General features: G+C 40.0%; 1 protein-coding gene and 1 pseudogene across 1 annotated transcript; both read right to left on the bottom strand.

Moving 5' to 3' along the window:
* Positions 1–569: 569 nt before the first annotated feature.
* Positions 570–23564, bottom strand: kcna10a (potassium voltage-gated channel, shaker-related subfamily, member 10a). Its single transcript, XM_063464451.1, has 2 exons — positions 23313–23564; positions 570–3531 (listed from the first exon to the last, which is right to left on the bottom strand). Exon 2 carries the CDS (start codon positions 3375–3377, stop codon positions 1653–1655), a length of 1725 nt encoding a protein of 574 aa, XP_063320521.1. The 5' UTR covers positions 3378–3531; positions 23313–23564; the 3' UTR covers positions 570–1652.
* Positions 11771–17292, bottom strand: LOC134619256 (uncharacterized; annotated as a pseudogene).
* Positions 23565–25189: the final 1625 nt, after the last annotated feature.

Here is a 25189-nt window from a genome sequence, read left to right as displayed (position 1 = left end):
AAGTAATTCCGATGGGTTCACTTGTTCTTGCCACCGTATAATCTCATTTTCATCATATGCTTAACCGCCACACTCTAAAGTGTGTCCAAAGTTGGACGTTATGTATTTTGAGATAAAAATCATATCCTTGGATCCTGATTAACATCAAATTTTCTTTCCAGAATTTATTTTTATAAACCACTTTTTAAAGACGCACCTCTATGTTACGTTGCAAAAGCACAGTTTTTAAGTTATGGGATAACAGTTCCCTTTATTTACCTTTATAAGCAATTATCTTTGGCTTCTTTCATCTCTCATTCATATTTTCTTTGACATAGAGAGGAATTCTCTATAACTGAAGTTTCTTTGTCTACAATAAGATAGTGAATGAAAGGAAAAAAAAGATGAAATCCAAATTTGGGAGAACTGATGTGACCCCATAAAGAGTGTAGATCCATTACACTTCGCATAACTTCTTTCAAAATTCATTTAGATCCAGAATATTATGTTGGACACTCCTTTTGTTTTTTTTGTTTTTTTGAAATAACACACAAATGCATGAAAGGGACAAAATGGTTATAACCTTTATAATACCAGTCAAATATGAAATCAAAAATACTGAGCATATATGTGTGACAGACATAGGTATTACAGTGGAATTATATATGGCATATTCAACAGTATCCCAACATTGCATGATTTAAGGCACTCCATTACAATACAACAAATAAAAACAACAACTATATGAAGTGGAATCAGTTTGACTGTGAGTTGTGGAGAATCCTTACTTGGTCAACCCAGTGAGAATGAATGAATACTTCACAATTATGATTCACTTTTTGTGTAAATAAATAAATAAATATGTGATGGCTCTAATCTAGACAATAAGCACAACACAAATTAGACTTTGAAGACACTTAGAGGAAAGGAGTGACCTTTGTTTGTTCAGAACTGGCCAGCAATTCAATCAGTTTTGCAGAGTTGCAATTTTAATCGGAAAATATAGAAGATTTCAGTTAAGCAGTGAGATGAAAAGTGGGCCATGTGAGGCATTGCAGATACTGTAAAATATTATATATAAGTATCAGTTTTTGAGCAGGAGAGAATTTATTCCAATAGGATGAAATGTTGAATTATTAGAGATTAATAAAATACATTAACAATGTGACAGTTAAGAATTTTCTTTACTTTAGATGAACTTTAAATGGTTTAATACTTTATGGCCCATTAAAATGCTGTTGGAAAGCTGTGTTAAACATCCTCAAGGAAAAAAATCACAACAATCAACTTAATGGGCACAATGTTGTAAACATTAGGATTACTGGCCAATGCAATGAACAGAAGACCAAGGTTTCCTTTAAAAGGATCTGTTAAACATACATGAGAAGTTTCTCGGGTGTGTGCAACCTAAACACCTACCATGAAATATAACAACATGAATTCCTAAACATTAATATGGGGAACTCATTTTCAAAATGTCATTTCCATATTGGACAAAAAGAGGTAAATGTGGTACAACCAGTTTATAATTAAAAAACATATTTTTCACAAGGTGCAGTGCAGATCTAATGAATCCAACTGGCCACTCTTAACAGTGACTATTTAATTTGAGCTTTAATATTTACTGCTTAGTGGCAAAGTTTCACCTCCTATTGAACAGTGTTCTTCTGACGTCAATTCCCTTTGTCACTCTGCCAGATCCCATTGGCTTTATTGAGTGAGGTGTTGCTACCCTGTGTGGTATCCTTTATGGCTTTCTCAACAGCATCAGCCAAAGGCAACTTGTCCTCTGCTTCTGCCTCTCTATGGTAGAAATAGTTGAAGTTGGAAACAATGACGGGAACAGGCAAGGCAATAGTCAGCACACCTGCAATGGCACACAAGGTGCCCACCATCTTACCCCCCATGGTGATGGGACACATGTCTCCGTAGCCTACAGTGGTCATGGTAACAACAGCCCACCAGAAGCCATCAGGTATGCTGACAAACACTGTATTTGGCTCATCTACCTCAGCAAAGTAGATAGCACTGGAGAAAAGGATAACTCCAATAAAGAGGAAAAAGATGAGCAACCCAAGCTCACGCATGCTGGCCTTCAGAGTCTGTCCCAGGATCTGGAGTCCTTTAGAGTGACGAGATAGTTTGAATATACGAAACACCCGCACCAAACGGATGATACGTAGAATGGCCAAAGACATGTTCTGCCCTGAGCTTTCTGCTGGAGTTGTGGCCAATTCTGTAATCACAGTGACAAAATAGGGGATGATAGATATGATGTCGATAATGTTCATGAGGTTGTGGAAAAACTCTCTTTTGCTAGGGCAGACCACAAATCGCACACACAGCTCAAAGAAAAACCAACCAATGCAGGCAGTTTCAATGATGAAGAAAGGATCAGAGAAAGTTGTGGGCTTTACATCAGGCGGACTCACAGAACCTCGCGATTGGTTAAAGGGTTGTACTGCTGTGGGCACAACTGGGTCGGTCTCATCTCTGAATTCTGGTAGTGTTTCCATGCAGAAAATAATAATGGATATGACAATGACAAGGACAGACACCAATGCTACACCTCGTGCTGCATTGGAGCTCTCTGGGTACTCAAACAGCAGCCAGAATTGTCTGTACACATCATTACTAGGAAGAGGAATCTCAACGTCTTTTAAGAATCCTTCATCTTCTCTGAACTGCTCCATGGCCTCGTTTCCAAGCTCATAGAACAGAATTTCATCTGCAAACACATCAAGGGGAACGTTAGCTGGTCGTCTAACTTTACCTCCTGACTGGTAGTAATATAAAATTCCATCAAAGCTGGGTCTGTTCCGATCAAAGAAGTACTCATTCCTCATTGGATCAAAGTATTCCATCCTCTTCAAAGGGTCCCCTAGAAGTGTCTCAGGAAACTGGTCCAGTGTTTTAAGCTGCGTCTCAAAACGAAGACCGGCAATGTTGATGATGACTTTCTGATCTCCATCATCCAAGCCTCGTTTATCAACAAAGAGATCCTCACAGCACTCCTTAGCAAGCCGGTTAAAGATCATCTCACTTTCCTTGCTGCCCTCACTGCTTAGCAGCAGTTTAAAGTTTGAGATCATGCTAGCACAGCTGCTACGCCCCTTTCTAGTTGGAGTTGGCATCGTCGGGGACTGTGGTACTGTAAGTGTCTGCGGAATGGGTGAAGATGAGGTCGATTCCCAAATGTATGGGGGTATAGGGCTGCAGTGGGAAGGTGTAGGTGTTAGGTCTGTGGCTCTTAGATGGTAGTTGCTGGTTGGGCTGCTGTGCTCTGGGGGCGTGTCCACTGTGAGAGCTGTGGTCTCATCAGCATAGGTGTCCACCTCATCTCCAAGGTTGACAGCAAGGTCATCCAGGCTCTCAAAGTCTACCAAGGCCACCTCCATGGCTTTGGTTCAGCCAGTGCAACACACAGACTGACAGATGGGAGGTTCACACACCAGAGTCAGCAGCACCAGCAGCGTAGCAGAGCATTCAGGCTACAGTGTGACTGACGTAAATACAAAAACTCCTTCAACTTGTTTTTTAAAAATCCAGTTCCTGTAGAGTTGAAGAGGAGAGACAAAGATTATCAGTGTGTTTCTGTTAGCTGTACAGAGCTCACCAAGACAAGCATCAGGTCATTAGAATATGCCATCTGAAAACACAAATGCTAGTTTCTTGGAAAATTATTTGGAAACAGAAAGTGAGAGACATAGTTTAAGATGAAAAGAAACAAAAGAAACTGGGAACAAGCAATGTTATCTACCAGCAATACAGCTAGAACATGGGAGAAAGGAGAAGAGAAAAAACAAAAAGTAGTACATTCTTTGCTGTTTTTTTTCTTTTGCTTGTTGTGGCAGTGGCACTGTGATGAGTCATGTAACTCTGAAAACAGCAGACATTAAATAGAAGAGCAACTAGTATTTTGACGCAAGGGTATACAGTAGGACCTGATCTTTACATGTTCAGATATCTCTGACTGATCAAATCATTATCAAATTGTTGACATAAACTTTACTACTATTACTTTAAATAAGTAATACTAGTTAGCAATTCATATTAACCAGTGCATATACTGGACACTGAAGTTATTTTAACAATCAAACTGAAATGATCACAAAAATAGCACCTGGTCAAAGAAAAGGGATGAGAGCTGCACAACCTGTCATGACCCTGAGGGTTGTAGGAAAGGAGGATAGTCCGAGGTAACTGGGACTCTGCATACATTAGTGCATAATTAACTGACTGTGCAGTGATAGCATGGACCTAGTTTCTACCAGACGCCAAGGCTCACATTTAAACTCCACTGTGCCATATATTTTGTCTTAGCTGTAAAAATAAGCTCTGTTCCAGCTTTGCTCTTTATATTTGTATTTACCTGTGTGTGTTTTTTCATCAGCATTCACATAGTATGAAATAGTAAGGTTGTGTGAAAGGTGTATTTGTGCCTGTCAGTGTGTGTGCCTGTGTGGGGTTGTACTGTATAGGTGTGCGTGTTCTTGTACTGTATGTGTGTGTGTGGGTGGGTGGGTGTGCATGTGTGTGCGTAACTGTGTGAATGGGTGCTAAAGCCTGCAGATGTTTAATTAAAGACTCCAGAGATGAGTCACCACCTAAAACCAGAGCCAGTGATACCAATCCTCCTGGGAGACAAAGAGAGAGAGAGACAGAAAGCCAGAAAGAGAGAGCGAGAATAACGAGGATGATATGAAAATTATTGGGGAAATGGATGTGGGTGGATGGGATGAGGATAGCATTGCAATAAAAAGGAATGTGTCAATGAGACAGAATGGGACTTGATAGGTGGGTGGATGGATAGACGGGATGATGAGAGAGGACCCCTGACAAAAAAAAGGAGTCTGATCGATCAAAATCAGGCAAATAATGGGCAGAAAAATGGGATACAGAAAACCATAATGGTGACTACTGTCTTTCACAGGAATAAAATATGAAAAAAGGATGAACAAGGCCTAAATAATTCTTTAGTATTGCAAAATGTTAAAATCATGTGCTGAATCATATGATATGAAAAACGCAAACTGGGAAATCATACAATGGAAATCTCATTTCCTCTTGAGACCTGACTGGAACAAGGTCAGTTTCCTCAATTGGGACTTTCTAATGATCTTGAAACAGAATCTGAAAATCAGGCTCAACTGTCAACTTGGTTTTATATTAATACTCAGAAATCATTGACATAGACCTGCCAAACCAATTTATCAACATTTTCTGCCCCAAACTAAATGTACTTATAGTGTTCATTTTCATTATTGCAAACTAAATTATTAAATGACTGATTCTCAAAGCACAGATTAGGGCAATTTTCATAGTTTGGCATTCTGCTTATTCCTAAACCAGGGTAGAATCTAAAGGAAGACATATGATATAAAGTTAAATATGTTTCAACCACTCTAAAGTCAAATTTGCTTCCCGGACCCTTTAATGTTGAGGAATGAACAAAGTAATCAATAGCAAGAATATTCCCAAACAGACTCACACAAAGCATATCAAACAAGCAACAAACACTTTACCTTCCTTTGCAAGAGGTTTTTATACCATCGGCATCAAAGAATAAAAACAAGAGTAAGAGAAAAAGGGTCCTCCACAAGTCCAGCCGCTTTCCCAACTTTTCACTTGGGATCAGAATGGTCAGCCTCTCATGGACTACTTTAGGTAACCTTATGCTTCAGTAGAAACTAGAGCTGTGGCAAAGGGTACAGGCATAACGATGCACACACACGCACAAACACACAAAAGCAAGCATGCTCACAGGCCACAGAAAAACAAAGTCAGCAGTGGAAAGCAAACTCATTCTCAGGATTGTTAATTTTGCGTGTGTGTGTGTGTGTGTGTGTGTGTGTGTGTGTGTGTGTGTGTGTGTTTGTGTGTGTGCATGCATGAGTTAGATTGTTTCTCAAACCATGCATATCATAAGCTGTCTGTCAGGAATCTGAGTGAGGTACTCAAAGCTTTCTAGAGTGGAACATTACAATTAGATCCTCAGATTTCTCCATGCTTGACTTGGGCCACACACACACACACACACGTCTGTTGTTGCTATCCTCGTGGGGACATCTCATTGATATAACGCTTTCCCTATCCACTTAACCTAACCATCCAAAATGCATGCCTAACTCTAACCCTTTCCCTAAACCTAACCATAACCCAATTGTAACCTTGACTGTAAAACCACATTTTGAGTGTGAAAAATGCCTTCAAACTCAAATTTAAGTAAGTTTTAAGTACATTTCAGATTTTGGTCCCCACTAAGATAGGAAAGCCGGTACACACACACACACACACACACACACGTATTTTTTCTGTTTTAATAAAAATACGGTCGTATCCATATCTGAGTTACTTACACTATCACAATCAATAATTGATTTTTAGCAACTCTCACATGTTCAACATCAGAGGAGTAGAAAGAGTGATGACAGAGTGACAAGGGCAGAGAAACCAAAACCTCCATTCTCAACCAACACAGCCTTCCATCTTCCACTGCCAACACCTCCCAAAGCTTTCTAAAGGTCTTTTTGTTTTTGTTAAGCCAATTGGTCGTTAGGCACTTTGTTAGAAAAACATATGGTTTGTTCCCATTTCTTTTGCTGAATCTGCCAATGCCAAAAATGACACAGCCATAAATAGTATTTCTGCACCAACAAGCTGATTGTCAAAGAGGTATTGGTCAGAAACTTTCCATGTTTCAACAAAGTAAAAAACTAATCAGAGGAAACTGGAGAAATGGAGGACAAAAGAAGTCACAGACCTGACACAGTACCCGGCATTTGCTTCAGGCCTTTCAGTACTGTTCACTGAAACCTCATCAGAAATGCTGGAAATACTGTCAGTGGAAGGGTGACTGTCAGAAGCCATTCTTAAGGGAAGGAGATGTAAGTATGCCAAATTACACAGGAATCGGGCTTAAAATCAGTGGTAACAGACTTATGAAGTGATGAATCCAAATGTAATTTTGAATATGGAGATGGACAGGAAATGCCTGCAGACACTTACTGTCTACAGGCATTTATAAAACAAGATGTAGCCTCTCTCTCGTGGTTTGGAGCTGCATTTCAGCCAGTGTTGTTGGGGATATTTTCAAACTGATTATGAATGCAGAAAAGTACCATCAGGTTTTAATCCACCATGAAATACCAACTGGAAAGCATCTGATCTGCAGTGTTTTTTCTCACCATGGTAGTGGTTACATATATTAACCATGAACTCATCTGAGTGTTTATAGCTCAAAACTCACTGGTAGTAAAAAAGAAAAATAGACAATTAATGAACAAATATTTAATGGAAATGGAAGTGATAAATACTTCAAATACACAGAACAGTGAAAACAAAATATCTTGTGTCCCTGACTATGACAGGACATCGTAAAACAAAGGTTTCATATGGGCCAATGTTAATGCATCGTGGGTAACTATTTTTACCATGCTATTAATATTCAGGATATCATATTGCGAAAAACTCATAAGTCCTTGTTACATATGATCCTTTAATGCTCACAGGAAAGCCCAGCACACAACAGAAAGAGAGAGAGAGAGAGAAAAAAAGCATTTTCTACCACAGCATAGGGATTTACATCCAAGCTATGGTAATGCATGTTGCAATGAGCAGTAACTTTTAGTAAGCTATCCCTTGTGACTTTATCACATGTGTGTAAACATGAACAGATGTCAAGGCCGATCTGGCTTAATTACAACCCAATCCTTTGCTGGTCAGCTGCAAAAACATGTATATTTATGTCCAACATTTAACTTTGAGAGCTGCGTTCATTTGGTGAAATGATTCCTTTTCTGTTTTAATAAAAATGAGTGTATGCTATATGAGCCAACATAACGCCACAGTCACTGAACATGTGTGATACACATGCAGTGTTTCCACAAAACAATATCAACTTATTCAGAAAAACTGAAGCAAAATTTAACCTTTACACATTCACAGCGTGACAAATCATGGAGGCTCTCTCAAATGTAATCACCAACTCATTTCCAGCAAATCGGGTCTGTTTTAACAGTGAATCAAGCTTTGTCTAAATCTAAACATCGGAATAAAATAATATGTAGTAAAAACTATTAAAACAAAATGAAAGATTTACACTTTGTCTGTTAAAAGCTGTTTCAATTCCACTTAGCTCCTGTAAACTAATTGAAATTTATCTCCTCTAAATGATGCATTGTAGTCTTTGACACAAACTGCGCTTTACTGAAGAATATTTGTGATCACAAGAATAAATTTACAGCTGAGCACAGATGGTGTTTGCTCACCAGTGTGCACTAATTCCTGTTAACTTCCCTTTGTGCGTAAAGAACTAGCATAAAACACTCTCTTCCTTTAAGGCCCAGTAAGTACAGTATGGTTGACCTTGCATGATGGACCCTGTGTTATGCTCCTGGGATGAGGTTGGTGGGGTGGTCTCTGGCTGTGTGAAGGCATTAGATGATATTTTTGGATCAGAGTTTTGACCCTATTAAGAAGATTAATGCAGGCTGAGCAGCTCAGTGCTATAAGCCGAGGGATCTTTTCCGTCAGATTAACACAGATACCAGTGAGTTCACACACAAGCATGAAACACACACACACACACACACACGCACACACACCCAGATGTAGACACATGGAAAAACATAATGCCCCCGGAGTTACTTATTCTAAATTCACATTTCTGTATCGCTCACACAGAAAACTGAATAAATTCCGTAAGAATGGCGTGTCTTAAGAATCTCCATCCCCGAATCCAAAAATGTTGTGATTCTGTAAATAAAAACATGATGCAATCATTTTATTCACAATAGAAAAGATATCAAATTGTTAAATTGAGAAAATTAACATTTTCTCTTTAGCAACTACATGGGCTCAAGAATGCTATGACTAAGTTCCCTTTCTGTTACTACTGTACTTGGTTGTAGAGTTTTATTTCCAAAGGTGGCAAAAGTACAGATACTTGTGTTAAAAAAATACTCCACTTCTTTACTCAAGTAAAAGAGATACTCAAATGGCTCAAAGTTAAAAAGTAAAAAGTATCTCTTTAAAGAACATTTCTACCAGCTACTTTTTGTGCAAAAGAAATTGAACCTTGTGCTATATTAATGTAATAATAAAAGATTGTTGTAGTGATGCGGCGTGGCAAATTTCAATGAATCTCTTTACTGACCATGAACGCCAGAGCTTCTGTGCACCAGTCTAGCATAGTGCGTTACCATAAACTTCACGACAGTACCACAAACTAACCTGTTCCCAGAGATACTTTGTGTGAGAAACTGCACAGTAACTGATATTTGTTGATCAGTTTGAAAAGTTTCATTTGCAATTACCTGCCACTTAAAAAATGTATTCCCTTTATGCTTCCTCCTCTTTTGTTACCTATATGCTAACCACAACTTATGGACAACAAAAGCACCATTCATGATGAGTCCAGCCCACTTTAAACCCTGAGCATGTGTTATTATTCCTTTTATTTCGATTCAAATAAGTTTGATATCCCAAAAGCAAACTGTGAAAGAAAATAATTTCCCCCCAAATTATATGTATTACTATACAGTTAACTATACAAATTGGAGAGTCCGTCATAGACCTCGTGCTCCACTTTTGGTGAGTGATAATTTAGCTTTTTATTGGTATGTTACTTCGCACTAATTAGCAGGTATTTGCATTTGTTGACGGGACTGACATAGTTGTAAATTGATGCATGCACTACTTTGCAGATCATATGCTCTAGCTGTGTATTGCCACCAGGAGGCACTGTCAGAATTCTTATTTGTGCCATTGTTGGTCCTTCAGTCTGCTGTGGAAAAGACTGCCACTCCACTTCCTAGTTACACCCACTTTTTCAGCATTCAAGCTATGAATAACATCACTCCTTTTGGCCTATGCCCTATAGGCTTTTTGGCGGACGATAAGATACTCTGCTGCTAATAGTAAATAAAACAGGCATTTTCCATAATGTTTATAGAGAAAGCATTTTCAGTAAATCACTGGCATATTATTATGTTAATATCTTGATGCATGCTCAATCATCCAGCAAAGGAAATCCCCAAAAGTTGTTTCTGTTCATCTGGACGTGGCGTTTTCATTGGGAAAACCCAACCTTATAAACAGTACATTTGCACAATGACTGAAACTAGCACCACTGAATGACCAATGGCCTGTGAGGTCAGTTCCTTGATAATTAAATATGCAAATTGTTATGACTATTGCCCAACCAGGTTTTGTCATGACAACCCTTCTTGTACTCTATTTTAATTGTACTATATTGTCCTGTTATCTTATACATGTTTTTGAACATTAAACATTGTATCAGCCTTTGTTAGAAAAAGAATACACATAAACTAGACTACACTACAGATGTTTACTGTTTACTGAACTCCAGAAACTCAAAAACATGCACAATCGGATGTGTTTACTGTACACTGAATGAATCGGTATCAGTTATCATTCCAAAGTATACATTAAAACATGTTTTCTAAACACTTTCATACAGTAACACGGATGGCAATGGAGAATATATTTACAATCATCAAAAAACCATTATCCAACACATTTTTAAAATGACCTTATCTCGTCTGGTTGAGCAAATTACTAAACCACTTACTGAAATATGAATTACCAGTGTCCATTTGGTAATACAGTTTTTATAACCTGAGCCAAATGCAGCCTTTCAATAGTGTAGCTAAAAATAGATGCACAATTGACCCTCAGTCTCTGTCTATACAGTATTTACTGTTCCTGAGGTCATGTGTGTGTTGTGCGTACTTTAGCAGTATAAATTTGAACCTGAACCTTTGATGTAAGAAGGCATGTCCAATTCAATAAATGAACATGTCAGAAATATGAAGTCCCAAACAAACACACAGTAATATTACTAGAAAACTTTATTAATTAATGAAAAATCTAATTATTAATAAATTGTGACTAAAGCATAAGAGCATTTTTGTTTTCTTTTATCTTAACTATTAAAACCTATTTTGCATCAGTTATTTATATTTAGTTGCTTATATTTAGCCACATAAACTGTGGTGGCTAGATGATGCTGATGCTGTTTATCATGATTATTATTTAGCAAGTACATAATAATAATAATAATATAGTGTTTACATCATAGTTATTTATAGTATAATGTTGTGCAATGTAGCAGTTCGTGGGTCTAAATGGAGATAAAAGTTAGGTGTCTTATGTTGTGAGTATATCATGTTGTGATAGATTTAAGAAGATTATCCTAAGAGAAACTATGGTTTGGTTATCAACTACAGTTTAAGGCCTGTCCATATGAGCTAGAGTATGTAAAACATCTGGAGACAGTTGCATAACCCTCTGTGTAGAGGGTCATACAACTGTGTGTGCACAGAGAAAAAGATGTGCAGGTGAATTCTTTTCATGTTCATAAAGCCGTGCATCCTCTAATGTAATTCTCAGTCATTGGGAAGTTGTAGGCAATTAGACAAGTCTTATTTCCACACTTATCTTTAGCAATGGATGCAGACTGCCCTTTAATCAACCATTTCAGTGTGAAATTCTGTTTGCTCCTGACATTTTTAATCATGGGTAGAGCAATATCACCAAATGTGAAATTGTTATATGCATTATGGACATCAGGAAAAAAATGAGTGCAAAGGAGAAGAAAAAGTAATGAATTGAAAAAGAAAAATAGAATATCAAATGTGTCACAAAAGCAAAGGAACAATTAACAGCAACAACAACAATAATAATAATAATAATAACAGTAATAATAATATTAAATTACAGAATTTAGAGCATTTAAGCTTTTTACAGCAAAATCATCCAAACTTCTTCATCCTGGCGTTGTTCCCGCTGGTGCAGGGTCCGCTCTTCGGCAAAGGTTTCTCCATTTGGTTCTGTCCAAGGCGTCCTCAGGTGATGCGTTGATGGTCTTAATGTCCTCCTTAATTTTGTCCATCCACCGTTTCTTCGGTCTGCCTCGAGGCCGGCATCCTTCTGGGTCGATCATCATTGCCGTTTTTGCTACAGAGTTCTCATCGCTTTGAATCACGTGTCCATACCACCTCAGGCGGGACTCGAGCATCTTTTCCTTAATTGGGGCTACACCTAGTCGCTTCCGTATGTCTTTGTAACATCCGTCTTGTAATTCCCAGGCTCCATCGGAGCATGCGCATCTCCATGGTGTTTAGGGCCTGTTCATGTGTGGTCAATGCGGGCCAACATGCGGAACCATACAGGGCTACTGGGCGGACCACCGTTTTGTAGATTTTTCCCTTGAGTCGATCTGGCATTCTTCTGTCACAAAGGACACCAGTGACCTGTCGCCATTTTAACCAGGCTGCATTTATTCGTGCTTGGACATCGGAGGTTATATTTCCATCGTAGCTGATGACTGAGCCCAAGTAGCGGAACTCTTCTGTCTTCTTCAACTCTTCGTTGTCAATTATGATGGTGCCTTCAGTTTGGGGGCCTCCTTCCAGGTATTCGGTCTTTTTCGTATTGAGCCGCATACCATATTCATCGAGCCGGGTCTTCCAGAGCTGCGTCGTCGTTTGGGTCTCTTCTCTGTCTTTGCTGGCGAGGAATACGTCATCGGCAAAAAGGAGAGACCATGGATGAGGTAACTGGAGGTCGGCCGTGATGGTATCCATACATAGAATGAAGAGGAGGGGTGACAGAGCTGACCCTTGGTGGACCCCAACACTAACTGGGAAGGGAGGTGATAGTCCAGCGGCGCATCGGACTGAACTGGTGGCGTTGTCGTAGAGGAGCTGTATCCATTTGACGTACGCCTCAGGGACACCATGCGATCTTAGGGAGTGCTATATGAGGTCATGGGGTACCCTGTTGAAAGCCTTTTCAAGGTCTAGGAAGGCCATATGTACCGTCTTGTTCTTTTCCCTGTGCTTCTCCAGCAGGAGGCGGGCGGCGTGTATGGCGTCAGTTGTTCCACATCCCTTTACGAAACCGCATTGGTTGGGGGTGACGTTGACAATTTCCCGAAGACGTGCATCGATGACTCTTTCAAATATTTTCGTCGTGTGACATAGTAGGTGAATAGGACGATAATTTGAGCATTCGGCTACATCCCCTTTGTTCTTCCATATGGGTATGGTAATGCTGGTCGTTCTGGCCTTCGGGACTTCCCCTGTGCTGACAATGTTGTTAAACAGTTCTGTCAGGATGGCCGTTCCCGGTCGCTCGAGAAGCTTCCAGACTTCGGTTGGGATATCGTCTGGTCCAGTTGTTTTTCCATTTTTCATCTTCTTGACGGCCGTTTCCACTTCAGCGGGTGTAATAGGCGGGACTGGTCCGGGTACTGGGTCGGCGCTTATAATTGGAGGGTGGGGGAATTCTTTGTTACTGATCTCTGAAAAGTAGTTGCTCCAATGCCTTAGTATGGTTGGCGGATCTCGGAGGACCTGATGGTTATTGTCCTTGATGCATTTGACTTGACTTGCGCTGAGCGGTGGCACGCCTTCGCGAGGTGGTAGATCTTGTTCACTCCTTCTGGTGTATTTGTCACGGGGTGGAAAGGGACAAGTTACCTAGGGTTTTTTATTGTGCATGTTTTGCTGTGTTTTACTTTTTTTAATATTATAATATTGTACAGTGTTTATTTTTATGGGTTTTACTACATGTTTTTATGGTATTCATTGGTGACTTGTCCTGGAAAGACTCCGCCCCTCCCTGATTATGAACCTGACACACCTGGGAGGTCCCAGAGGCCAATAAGAGAGCCTGGCAGACCACGGAGAGACAGGCTTGAGAGACAGAGGCATGGGAGACGAGGTGGCAAAAATGGTGGAGTGAACTGTGTCAGGCGGCGGCGGCCGCAAGCCCGGATGGGGGCCGGTGAAGGTTGCCGTGCAGGACTTGGGAGGAGACGATGCCAGCGAGCAGAGAAGCGGAGGGAGCTGTTCTGCTGCTGGAATAACTGGAGGCCAGATCACGGTGGGGAATCAGTGGCCAGAGGGACAGCACCCTACCACCCACGGCGAGACGGGCTGGTGCCGGTTGGCGTGCTACAGGAAAGCGGCAGGCAGAGTTAAGAGCTCTGCCCATCCGGGGTAAGTCTCGCGACTTATCCCACTATAATCAACCGTAGCCACTAATAAGAATAGTGACTGTCGCTGCCCCTCTCTTCCAGCACTCCGGAGCGGAAACGCTGACAGGACGGCAAGGACCGCGCCGGGTTTTTCCTTGCCCGGCCCAATTGGCTGGATTTTTAACTTTTAGTGACTTTTACGCCATGGCGGACGCCACTGGACTTTTAATTTTTATGTTTTATTGATTTTTATTGTGAGTTTTCCCTGGCCAGGGTTGTTTTAATTCATTTTACATTTTTAACTGTTTAAATATAATAAATTATATTTTAGTGATATAGTTTTTTTAATTCAGTCTTTTCCCTTGACTGCTCCACTGCTCCGTCCGTTTTTGAGGAGGGTTTCCCTTCTAGAATAACACCTGTGTTAAATCACAATCACATTGCCCCGTTACATAATTGGCATTGTCGACACAGGATACGGAGGAGCAGTTGGTGGTAGCTGGGGGAATAGCAAATATGATGATGCATGTCTATTCTTGTGCCCCAGTATGTCTGAAGTTTAAAGGGTTAGGCAAAATAAGAAGATGGAGGATAGACTGTTGGAGCCAAAGCCAAGGACCCCTGAGCAGATGGGTATGGACAGTGTGCGCAGGTATGAGTGTTGGCCACAAGAAGAGTAAATGAGGAACTTCCGACCTAGGTTGTCATGGGAGGTCATTTGCAGGGTTGCGGGATGTAGGGTAATGATTTGCTGCTAGGCAGCAGTGCTTGGGATTAACCCTTTAAAGCCGGTCGGAGCGGGCACGGTTCGTTGTGCGTAACTATTTTTAAATCCCGGTAGCACTGCAAACACGTAAGCTAGCGCAATAATTTTTTTTGCATATGAAACCGGAGGAGTTGTACTTACATTTTATGCCATCAGCTTGCCCCAGGTCACAGTTTCCTTCCACATATAGCTTTGCAAAAACTGCATAAAAAGCACTTCCAGCAACAAAAACATAATATTCCAGAAACACGCTTTGCCGATCCGATCAGCTGTTCGTAACACTCCCTACGTCCATCAGCGCGAACTATCGCATGTCCGCCGTGACATGCCAGAAACCGGAAGTGACGTCATTTTGCGGAAATGTAGTTTTTTACCATCGGGGCCTTATGAGCCTATACTTGTGTTTTTAAAAGTTATGTTTGACTTTATGACTTTCTGTGTCGTTTCTGGGATGCTTAGGACTCATATTGCACTGCTGGAAATAGTTTATTTTGATGCATATGCTGTTTTTTTGCAAATTTGCATTATAATATTTATTGTCGTTTTTCCTGCAGTATATAAAATTGGTGTATTTCAAAAATAAAACTATGAAGACACTTAAAATAAATTTCCTGTGGTGGGAAACTAGTTTGTGCAACTTTTTTGTATTTACAGATTTGAGGGATAAGCCTCTTAAATTTCTCTAACTAGAAATATATGTTAAAAAAAACAAAAACGATTTTCAATTTTTTTGTAGTTTATTGCACTTTTTTGCAATTTATGTACTTACTATGCACTTAATGCATACATATTATTAAAATTTGGGTTATAATGGTTGTATTGATGTATATCAATTTGAAATGCTCCCAAAAATGGCACTACAACATGTAAAAATATAATATAAGCTCTGGCGGACTTGGTTCTATGGTAGGTCTTAAAGGGTTAAGCATGAAGCCCAGGTTAGGCCTGGAAGTATCCCCACAGTAGCAGCTAGGTGCAGTTTAGGACCTAATGGCTTCCGGTTAGCTATGCTATGGGGACGTGAAAGGGATTGCTCGTTGTGGCATTTGACTGTATGGCGCACTTTGTTATATTTTCGCTTGGGGGTAGAAAAAGGAACCGGACTCCAAGAAGGTTACATGACTGGAAGCTGGGCCTTAGCAGGGACTGCTAATCTTTCATTGTGGGGGGATGTCACGGGGTGGAAAGGGGCAAGTTACCTAGGGTTTTTTATTGTGCATGTTTTGCTGTGTTTTACTTTTTTTAATATTATAATATTGTACAGTGTTTATTTTTATGGGTTTTACTACATGTTTTTATGGTATTTATTGGTGACTTGTCCTGGAAAGACTCCGCCCCTCCCTGATTATGAACCTGACACACCTGACAGGACGGCGAGGATGCCGCCGGGTTTTTCCTTGCCCGCTTCGATTGGCTGGATTTTTAACTTTTAGTGACTTTTACGCCGTGGCGGACGCCACTGGACTTTTAATGTTTATGTTTTATTGATTTTTATTGTGAGTTTTCCCTGGCCAGGGTTGTTATAAATTATATTTTAGTGATATAGTTTTTTAATTCAGTCGTTTCCCTTGGCTGCTCCACTGCTCCGTCCGTTTTTGAGGAGGGTTTCCCTTCTAGAATAACACCTGTGTTAAATCACAATCACATTGCCCCGTTACATATTCAGGTCGGCGTATAGTTGGTTGTAGTGGGCTGATCTCGCTTTTGCTACTGCTCTCTTTGCTGCCGATTTTCTAGTTTTGTACTGCTGGTAATCAGAGTCTGCCAGTGTTTGACGCCATTTCTTAAAAGCAGCCTTCTTTTGCTTGACGATCTTCTGCACTTCTTCATCCCACCACCAGGTCTGTTTCTCAATAAAGCGTTTCCCTGGGTTGGTCTCTCCCAGCACGTCATTGGCAGTCCTTTGGATCTGTTCGGTGACACTATCCCATAGTGCACTCGCTGATTGGCCGGGGTCGGTGGTCAGCTGGTTGAGTCCCATCTTGAATTGGTCTTTGCTCTTGGGCAGCCTCCACCATTTGATGCGGGCTGGTCCGGTTGTTGGAGGGCGCCGATGCTGTCCAATATCTAGGTGCATATTTAGCACTAGCAGTCGGTGTTGCGGGGCAACATTGTCAGATGGAATGACCTTTGCGTTTGAGATAAGGTTTATACTGCTTCGGCGAGTGAGCCAGTAATCAATCTGTGTGAACCGCCCTCCACTGGCGTAAGTTATCAGGTGAGACGGGCGCTTTTTGAAGTAGGTGTTCACTACAATGAGGTTGTGGGCTTCGGCAAAATCCAGGATTCTGCAGCCTTCTTCGTTTCGCGTACCGTATCCTTGTCCACCATGATGTTGTTCATAGCCATCACTTCTGGCCCCCACATGACCATTCAGGTCACCGCCTATGACCAAGCATTCTTCTGGCCGGACTGAGCGTAGATGGTCTTCAAGTTGTACCCAAAATTCATCTTTGGACTCATCTGAGCACCCCACTTGTGGGGCGTAGCAGCAGACCACTCGCAGAGCTGTCTTTCCGGAGTCTATTTCAATTGACATGAGACGATCACACAATCGGTTGACGAAAATCATCCAAACAAAATAAAAAAACAAAAATAATTGGCAATTATCTCCAAAGCACTTGTACATATTAATACACATACACAAAAAAGTATTAATAGTATGAAAACTTACTTTTAAAGGAATAGTACTGCATTTTTTTATATATTCATTTTCAGAGGTTAGTATAAATAAATACATTTGTTACTGTACTTAAGTAGAATTTTAAGGTATCTGTATTTTTACTTGAGTATTTATTTTTTTATTTTTCATTTATTTACTTTTTACGCTTACTCCCTACATTTCAACACAAATACTTACATTTTCAAAACAGGCTCGTTTCTGTAGGTTCAACTGTATCATTTATAGAGCTTATACTCTGGAGTTAGAGTGGGCCAGAACAAGTGCAGGTGTCAGTATGTTGTAGTCAGCTTCGAGCTAGCGCTACGGAAGAGGAACGTGCATAAAGGGAGAAATATTTCAACATGACATAACGTTTCTACAACATTTTTCTGAGCTAAACACACAAACTCTTCGTGTGCACTTTGTCACACAGTATGTTGTTAGCTAAAGGTCCAGCTGCTGTATTTCCAGGGAGCGAAAAAAGTGAGAGCTAACTTCACTCAGAGATGGAGAAAGATGGAATGTACATCTGATAAAAACACAGATTTAGGGATTACATGGAATGTCATAATTTTTAATCACATATTGGATCTGTCAATTAATCAGATTTAATTTACATTTATACTAATGATGCTTAGATTCGCTGACTGAATTCAATAATCATGCCAGCTTTATATTTCTACTGCAAAGACAATATATAGTATACTGTTAGTGTAGGAAATGGAACTCAGCTGTGAAACATCTGCTTGCGTCTTGTTGATTTCAGTTGTGTAAATCCACAAAGAGCAGCAGGCCAGCTAATCACAGCCTGTCCACTAAGAAAATCTAATGAAACTCACATTAGAAATTATTGTGAGCTGTTAGCAGTGTTGGGAAGGTTACTTTTAAAATGTATTCCATTACAGAATACCGAATACATGCCCCAAAATGTATTCTGTAACGTATTCCGTTACGTTACTCAATGAGGGTAACGTATTCTGAATACTTTGGATTACTTAATATATTATCATGCTGTTTACAACTACATGAATGTACTATTGCTGTGATTTATTACTGTTACTGAAGGTCCGCGGCTCCGAACCGTAGTAAAGGGACCTCTGGCTATTACGGTGGGTTCCGTGTCGGGCTCGTAGCTGAAAACTAGCTTTACTTTGTTGTCTGGGTCAACTTTGCTAGCGAGAGACAGAGAGAGGCGTTGAAAGGCTGCTCCAATGGAACTTATTTTTTCCGGAGGAAAACACGAACACAGTGTACAGTCGAGTCTTAATAGCTTACTTACAAATGGGCTCGTCAGGCACTCTTCTTGGCTGCAGTGGTTATTATTATATTTACATGCTTCCAGCTCCCGTTTTTGCTCCGTGACAGTTCGGACTTTTCCTTTCTCTCCCTCCCTCGCTCACAGACACATAACGTGTATGGTAGTCCATTCTCGCTGCAGCACGGACTACACTGCCCATGAGGCTACATTCTTTAGGGCCATGCCTGTAGCATTCTGCCTTTTAGCTTAGCACAACAACAACAACAAAAAAGCGCTCTCTCACCCAGGAAACACACTGTGAGAGAGCGTCACCCTGTAACCATGGCAACCGTAACGCTGCCGCCTGGAACAACAGAGCGTAGCTGTCAAACAAACCCAAACAGTCCTGACCCGCGACAATATGAAACAGGAAAGTACCGCCGTGTAATCCATTTATTTCAACAAAGTAACTGTATTCTGAATACCACCTTTTTAAACGGTAACTGTAACGGAATACAGTTACTCATATTTTGTATTCTAAATACGTAACGGCGGTACATGTATTCCGTTACTCCCCAACACTGGCTGTTAGTATTTTCCCCCACTCTGAGCCACGACAACAGATTTTAGTGTTCCTCCACCTGCTGAATCACACTTGAAACCCCAGACTGTTCTCATTTTTCTGTTTAGGTGCAGAGGCAAAGTAACCTCTATTTATTTTTTCTCCTTTATTGCTTGTGTCCTAAATAACAGATTAAAGATGAGTACATTCATTAGAATTCGAATTTAGATTTGAATAAATTTGTATTTTCGCATACTAATATTTTGTATTACATTAATATAGGAGAAGGTCTAACTACCTGTGCATAAAAATAGATTGTAGAATTGTCCTTCAAGGAGCAACTTTTGTACTTTTTCTCTGTACTTTTGGCACCTTCGTTCATTTTGATTTGTTCTGTCTAAACATACTTTAAGAAGTCTGGAGTGCAGTAAAATTCAGATATAGGTAACTTGACAGATGCTTACTTGGAGTAGATAATGGATAATAGGTACTGATTTGAAAACAACTGGACATGGATAACTTGAGTTTTTTGTGTAATATTACTAATTAGGCAGCTCATTCTCTTTCTCTTGACAACAATTTTAAGATATAACATTTTGGGTCAACCTTAAAGAAAGATAGAAATGTAAAAGTGACATACAACAAATGCAGCTGAATTTTAAGCACAGTTTTAAAAAATAAAAGACATTTTATCTTTCACAACATTCCCTATGCTGTCAATACCAACAATGGCAGTAAAGATACATATATAGCTCTACATAGCATTATTATCACTTTGACCTTCAGATCAATCTATTGACCTTGAAGGAGAGGTCAGTGGTCAGATGGGACATTATATTTTTTAATCCTTATGCGGTAATTTCTATATGTTGACAATACACACGGCATAGTTTTGAAGTTATGGGACTTTTTGTGTATTTTTAACCAATAAACCATTAAGTTGACCTTAAAGATACTGGTAGATGTTAGCCAAATTTTCATACATCCCGACAACGTTTTATCAGAATTCATTCAAAACTTTTAGAGCTACTGTATTGTGTTTACAGACAGAATGAAGATAGGCATGCATGTGTTACATGCCAACTCCTTTTGTAGAATTAATATTACAATGATAAGAAGGAACACAAACTGTGAAATCTTATTTGTTGTCTCTTCCATATCAGGCTTTACTAGCTCTAAAAAACATGAGTAAATATGGTCTAAGGTATAAGTGAGATATTAATTAATTCTTCTGTTTAAAAAAAAATGTTTTTTTAATAGGGTCAACATATGCCAGTGTATTTGTGGAAAAGGGGTATGGGTTTTATTTGTCAATACAAATTGGTTAAAACTCTTTACCAAGACATAATTCTAAATGACAAGTCATCATTTGAAAGAAAGCTAGGAAACACACTGATCTGCAACACGACATCAAAATATTCCCATATTAAGATTTCCTACTCCATGTGTTTGCCTGGAGCAGATTGATAATTTAAGTGCAGTCTCCGTGAGGCATTCATAAGATGTAAGCTGTTGATGCTGACATGGGTGTGTCTGCAGGCTTCAGGCCAAGTCTCAGTGCACAACAGCTGGGACTAAAATCCTCCCTTGGCATTTAGACAAGACACACATATAACAACAGCAACAGCCAAAATGAATTCCTAGTAAATTAAAAACTTCCTGTGGAGCATCTTAATGCAAAATAGTAGGCACAGTATCTATGGAGGCAATTACATGAGTCTAACAGTGCACAGTGTTGACATTCACTCAGATGAACAGATTCAAATGACCAAGATGTTTAACTGTGATAAATCACAGTTAATTTACAGTTTCTTTCTCTCAAACACTAAGAAGTATAACAGCAATTCACATTTTGTAGGCCAATCTAAACAATAAAATCAGCAGAATTAAATAATAGCAATCCAAGCATAAAAAAGGAAACAACAAGCAACCACCAGCAACAGTAAAACCAAACTTATGCTATGTGGGGTTCTTCCTACTAAAGCTATTTTAAGATGTTCCAAAGACAATACAGATCCTTTCTCAACCAATACAGAAGAGCGTGTGGCCCTTCTTCCATGAGTGATGTTGAGCCATGGCTGCAAGAGCTCATAAATACCCTTTCAAAAGTTAAATGTTTCTCAAGGTTATGTTTTTAATGCCCCCCCTTGTTATCTTCATGACCTACCTACCTCCTGCCTTCCCCATGGCCTGGCACTTTTCCTCCACTGTGGATTAAGCCTGTTTCAGTTACAGAAATATTGAATTATTTTTCAGAAGCCTTTTTTTGTGGCAAATCCAGACAGGGAAAATATGGCCATCTGGTCTGACTCTATTACATACCACTAATCTCAGGTGGCATACAAACAAGCAACACATCCACACGCAGGCTCAAACACATACGCACACATACAAAATACACTGTGCATATTGTGCGAATTTTCACCTGTATTTCTGAAATTACCATATGACACACTGTACAATTTTTCATCCATCTCTCGTTGCTTGAAAAGCAACGAGAGAATAAGTCCATGTATGCATTGTATCTACAATCTCTTATATATGAGCTCAAGTGGAACATAATTCCACGTAATTTCCTTGGGGATTAATAAAGTATGTTGATTCTGATTAATAGAGTAAATAATATCATTTTGTTGCCATTCAGAAGAGAGTGCTAAGGACACCTGTGCAGAGCTCATGGCTTTAGTTTTAGCCACTAGTTGAAAGTTTCAAAAACACAGATGCTAAATATGGGGAGACATAAATCAATATAATATTGATAATTGATAAAATTATTAATACAAGAGTGAATTTAATGGTGCTGAAATTACTCAAATGATCAGTATCTATAGCCTACTTCACATTCCTTGGCAAGGAGTATTTTTTTTTTTTTTTTGGGGGGGGGGGGGGGGGGGGGGGGCATCAATGCACCAATAAATGGAGCTCCACAGCTTCAATCTAAATCATTTACAAATTCAACTTATTGCTTACTTTTTGTTTTTAAGAAGCAGGCTTTTAGCTCTATGGCTGCAACAATAAAACACTCTAAATAGCATCTCTTTTTTTTTTTTTTTTTTATTTTATTATTATTTTTTTTTTAAACCTGTCCCGTTTGGTTCTTTTGCCATCAGAATTGTTGTCTAAAGGCGAAGAAAGATGCCCAACGGATTTACTTTACCAAATGGACCATCCCAGCCTTGCCGTAATGGTCCATTTGATTTACCTTTTATTGTTTATTTTATTTTATTTTATTTTATTTTTTTACTTGCTAAATACGGGACAGGGGAAAAGAAAAGGGAGAAAGAAAGAGGGGGGAAAAAACAAAACAAAACAAAAAAAAAAACAGCGGAGAAGAGGGACGGGGATAAAGGGCAAAAAACAAAAACCAACAAAATAAGCAGACAAAAAATACATATATCGATCACCTGTTGAGAAAGAAAAAAGAAAACAAGCAGAAGAAAACGAGAGTAATAGAATAAACAACATCACAATGATATATGGGAATATAACACTAAATACTTAATATTAAACATTATTGTGCAGCACGTAAGGTCGACAGCGCACAGTGTGCTTTGAGGTAGGAGCCAAAAAGGGTGTAGTTTGTGTGTGTGATCACCTGTGTGTACACCTGTGAGCATGAGCGCGCTTGTATTTAAAAGGTTCCTTAATGTAATGATCTGCTAGAGGGTGTGGGGGGGCACAGTCCCATCCTCCAGGGCATGAAGCAGGTATGGAGGAGATCAAAACTCCAGACATCCAGAGGCCCCCAGAACACAAGAGACCAAGGAAGACCAACAGAGGGGCAGCCGCGCCACTGTCCCAGAAAGAGCTGAGGAGAGTCCCAGATGAGGGATCACTCAGCAGCCGCGGAGCAGAAGCATAAATAGCATCTCTAAAATATGTTGAAAGTATAATGTCACGTTATAGGACGTTGCTCGCTCAGTCTTGACGTAATGTGAGCCACTGTTTTCAAAGTTTCTTCTGTTTCCCTCCTTAACCACAATAAAATAAAAACCCAACCATTTTTTCCCGGTTTCAGCAGGACCATCGTTCAGCACTTCAACCGTGAAACAGATGGTAAGCTGAAGGAAGCTGTGCAACTTTAGGAAAGTTGCCTACCTTGATTGCCGTGACGATCGCGCAAACTTCCGGGCGTTGTTGGCGAAAGTTTGATGCGCCGGGCCGTGCAGTGCCGATGGCATGATGAATGTCAGCTGGATCGACTTAAAACCACAATGCGCTTTCTGTCAGCCCCCATGCTGACCGCACCGACAGCACGTACGGCCGAGGTGCCCCGGCCAATTACCCAGGGGCCAGATGCGAGAGTGATATAACAACAGCATGATTCCGTTTAATTTGGGCAATTCCCTAAAAATCCTTGTTTTTCTTCGTCCTCCAACCAAATCTGTCTCTTTATCTCAAAAGGGGAGGAGAGAGGGAGAGAGAGGGGGAGAGAGAGAGACTGAGAGGCAGATTAAAGCCCCAACCTCTGCCCATCTGTTTTATGCTCTCTTGGCTGCAACATCACGATAACTTTCTATTTTCATTTCTAATTACATTGCTGAAGGAAGGAGAAGTCTGATTCTCATTTTGCCGTCATATGTTACACAATGCTTTTAAAATGGATTCGATTTTTTGGGAAATGTTTGAAAAACAGTAGGTTACTCCACAAATTAAGCAGTTAAGCAGTGTGTTAAATTACAATCTTAAGGTAAATAATTCAAATTTTCTTGTATAGGTAGGCCAGTAATTAATGCACTGTTGAGAATAGTACAAGTCTTTTGACAGGTTCACTGACTGGCGATCATACCACTTAAACGGGATGATGCCTAAATTACTCAGACTCATACTGTTTCCTTTCTTGCCTGGCAGGTAAGGAAGAAAACAGTATGAGTCTGAGCCAAACCAACCATAAAAGCATCAGGCAGAGAGGGAACACAGAAACCTGCTGGAGCTCAGTGCAGGGTTGGTTAGGATAAAATAATAACATTTGCAGACAAACAACTCCAACATTTAGAGACATATGGCATGCAGCAGTTTCTTGGAGTATTAAGTAAGAACCTCAAGCTGTCATAGCCACTGTGAGTTTCTGCATGCTGCCTTTTCTGTAATACCATTGTCACGGGTTGCTGGGGCAAGCCGTGTGTGAATTATTTAGGACCCAAGATGCGGCAGCTCTGGTGCAAGTGAGTTTATTAACCAAATGTGGATACAACAGAGATGGCGAGGGTGAACATGAAACTAAGAAAACCTAAACTGGGAAAAACTAACCAGAAACAGAGATGCAGGGAGGCACAGGGAAATACACAGAATGACGGACAGCGAGACGCAGACGAACCAGCAAAGAGGACGAGACCAAAGACACAGACTAAGAAACGCGAACTAAACACAGAGACCTTACTACACAAAAGGGGATACACCGGCAGGGATAACACCAACATAGGGAACACAACTAAACCCTGGGAAACCAAAACACAACAGTCATAATACATAAAACTATCAAAAGTAAAAGTACAACAACCAAAAACACTGGGTCACTGACCCAGGACCATGACAACCATAATAGGCGACCATACACTCACTGGCCACTTTATCTGTACACTTATTCAACAGTAACTGCTTTTAGGTGTGCAGGGATGGTTAAGATCAACTGCTCAAATTGAAGTTGAGCATCAAAATAGGGAAGAAAGGTAATTTATGTGACTGAGTATTTTAGAAACTGCTGATCTGCTGGTTTAGGTTTTGCAGGTATTGGTAAAAAAAAGAAAAAGAAAAAGCGAGAGAATATCCAGTGAGCAACAATTCTCTGGGCAAAAATGCCTTGTTGATGTCAGAGGTCAGAGGAGAATGGACAGACTGCTCCAAGCTGATAGGAAGGTAATGGTAACACCAGTCCTGTTGCCAGTTCTCAGGAAACTAAGGCTATAATTCACACAGACTCACCAAAAATTGACAGTAAAAGCTTGGATAAAGGCTGCATGATTTGATTAGTCTTC

Source organism: Pelmatolapia mariae, linkage group LG20, assembly GCF_036321145.2.
Source record: "Pelmatolapia mariae isolate MD_Pm_ZW linkage group LG20, Pm_UMD_F_2, whole genome shotgun sequence".
NCBI classification, from domain to species: Eukaryota; Metazoa; Chordata; class Actinopteri; order Cichliformes; family Cichlidae; genus Pelmatolapia; species Pelmatolapia mariae.
The sequence above is the reverse complement of the archived record's forward strand: the minus strand, read 5'-3'. Positions and strand labels throughout refer to the sequence as shown.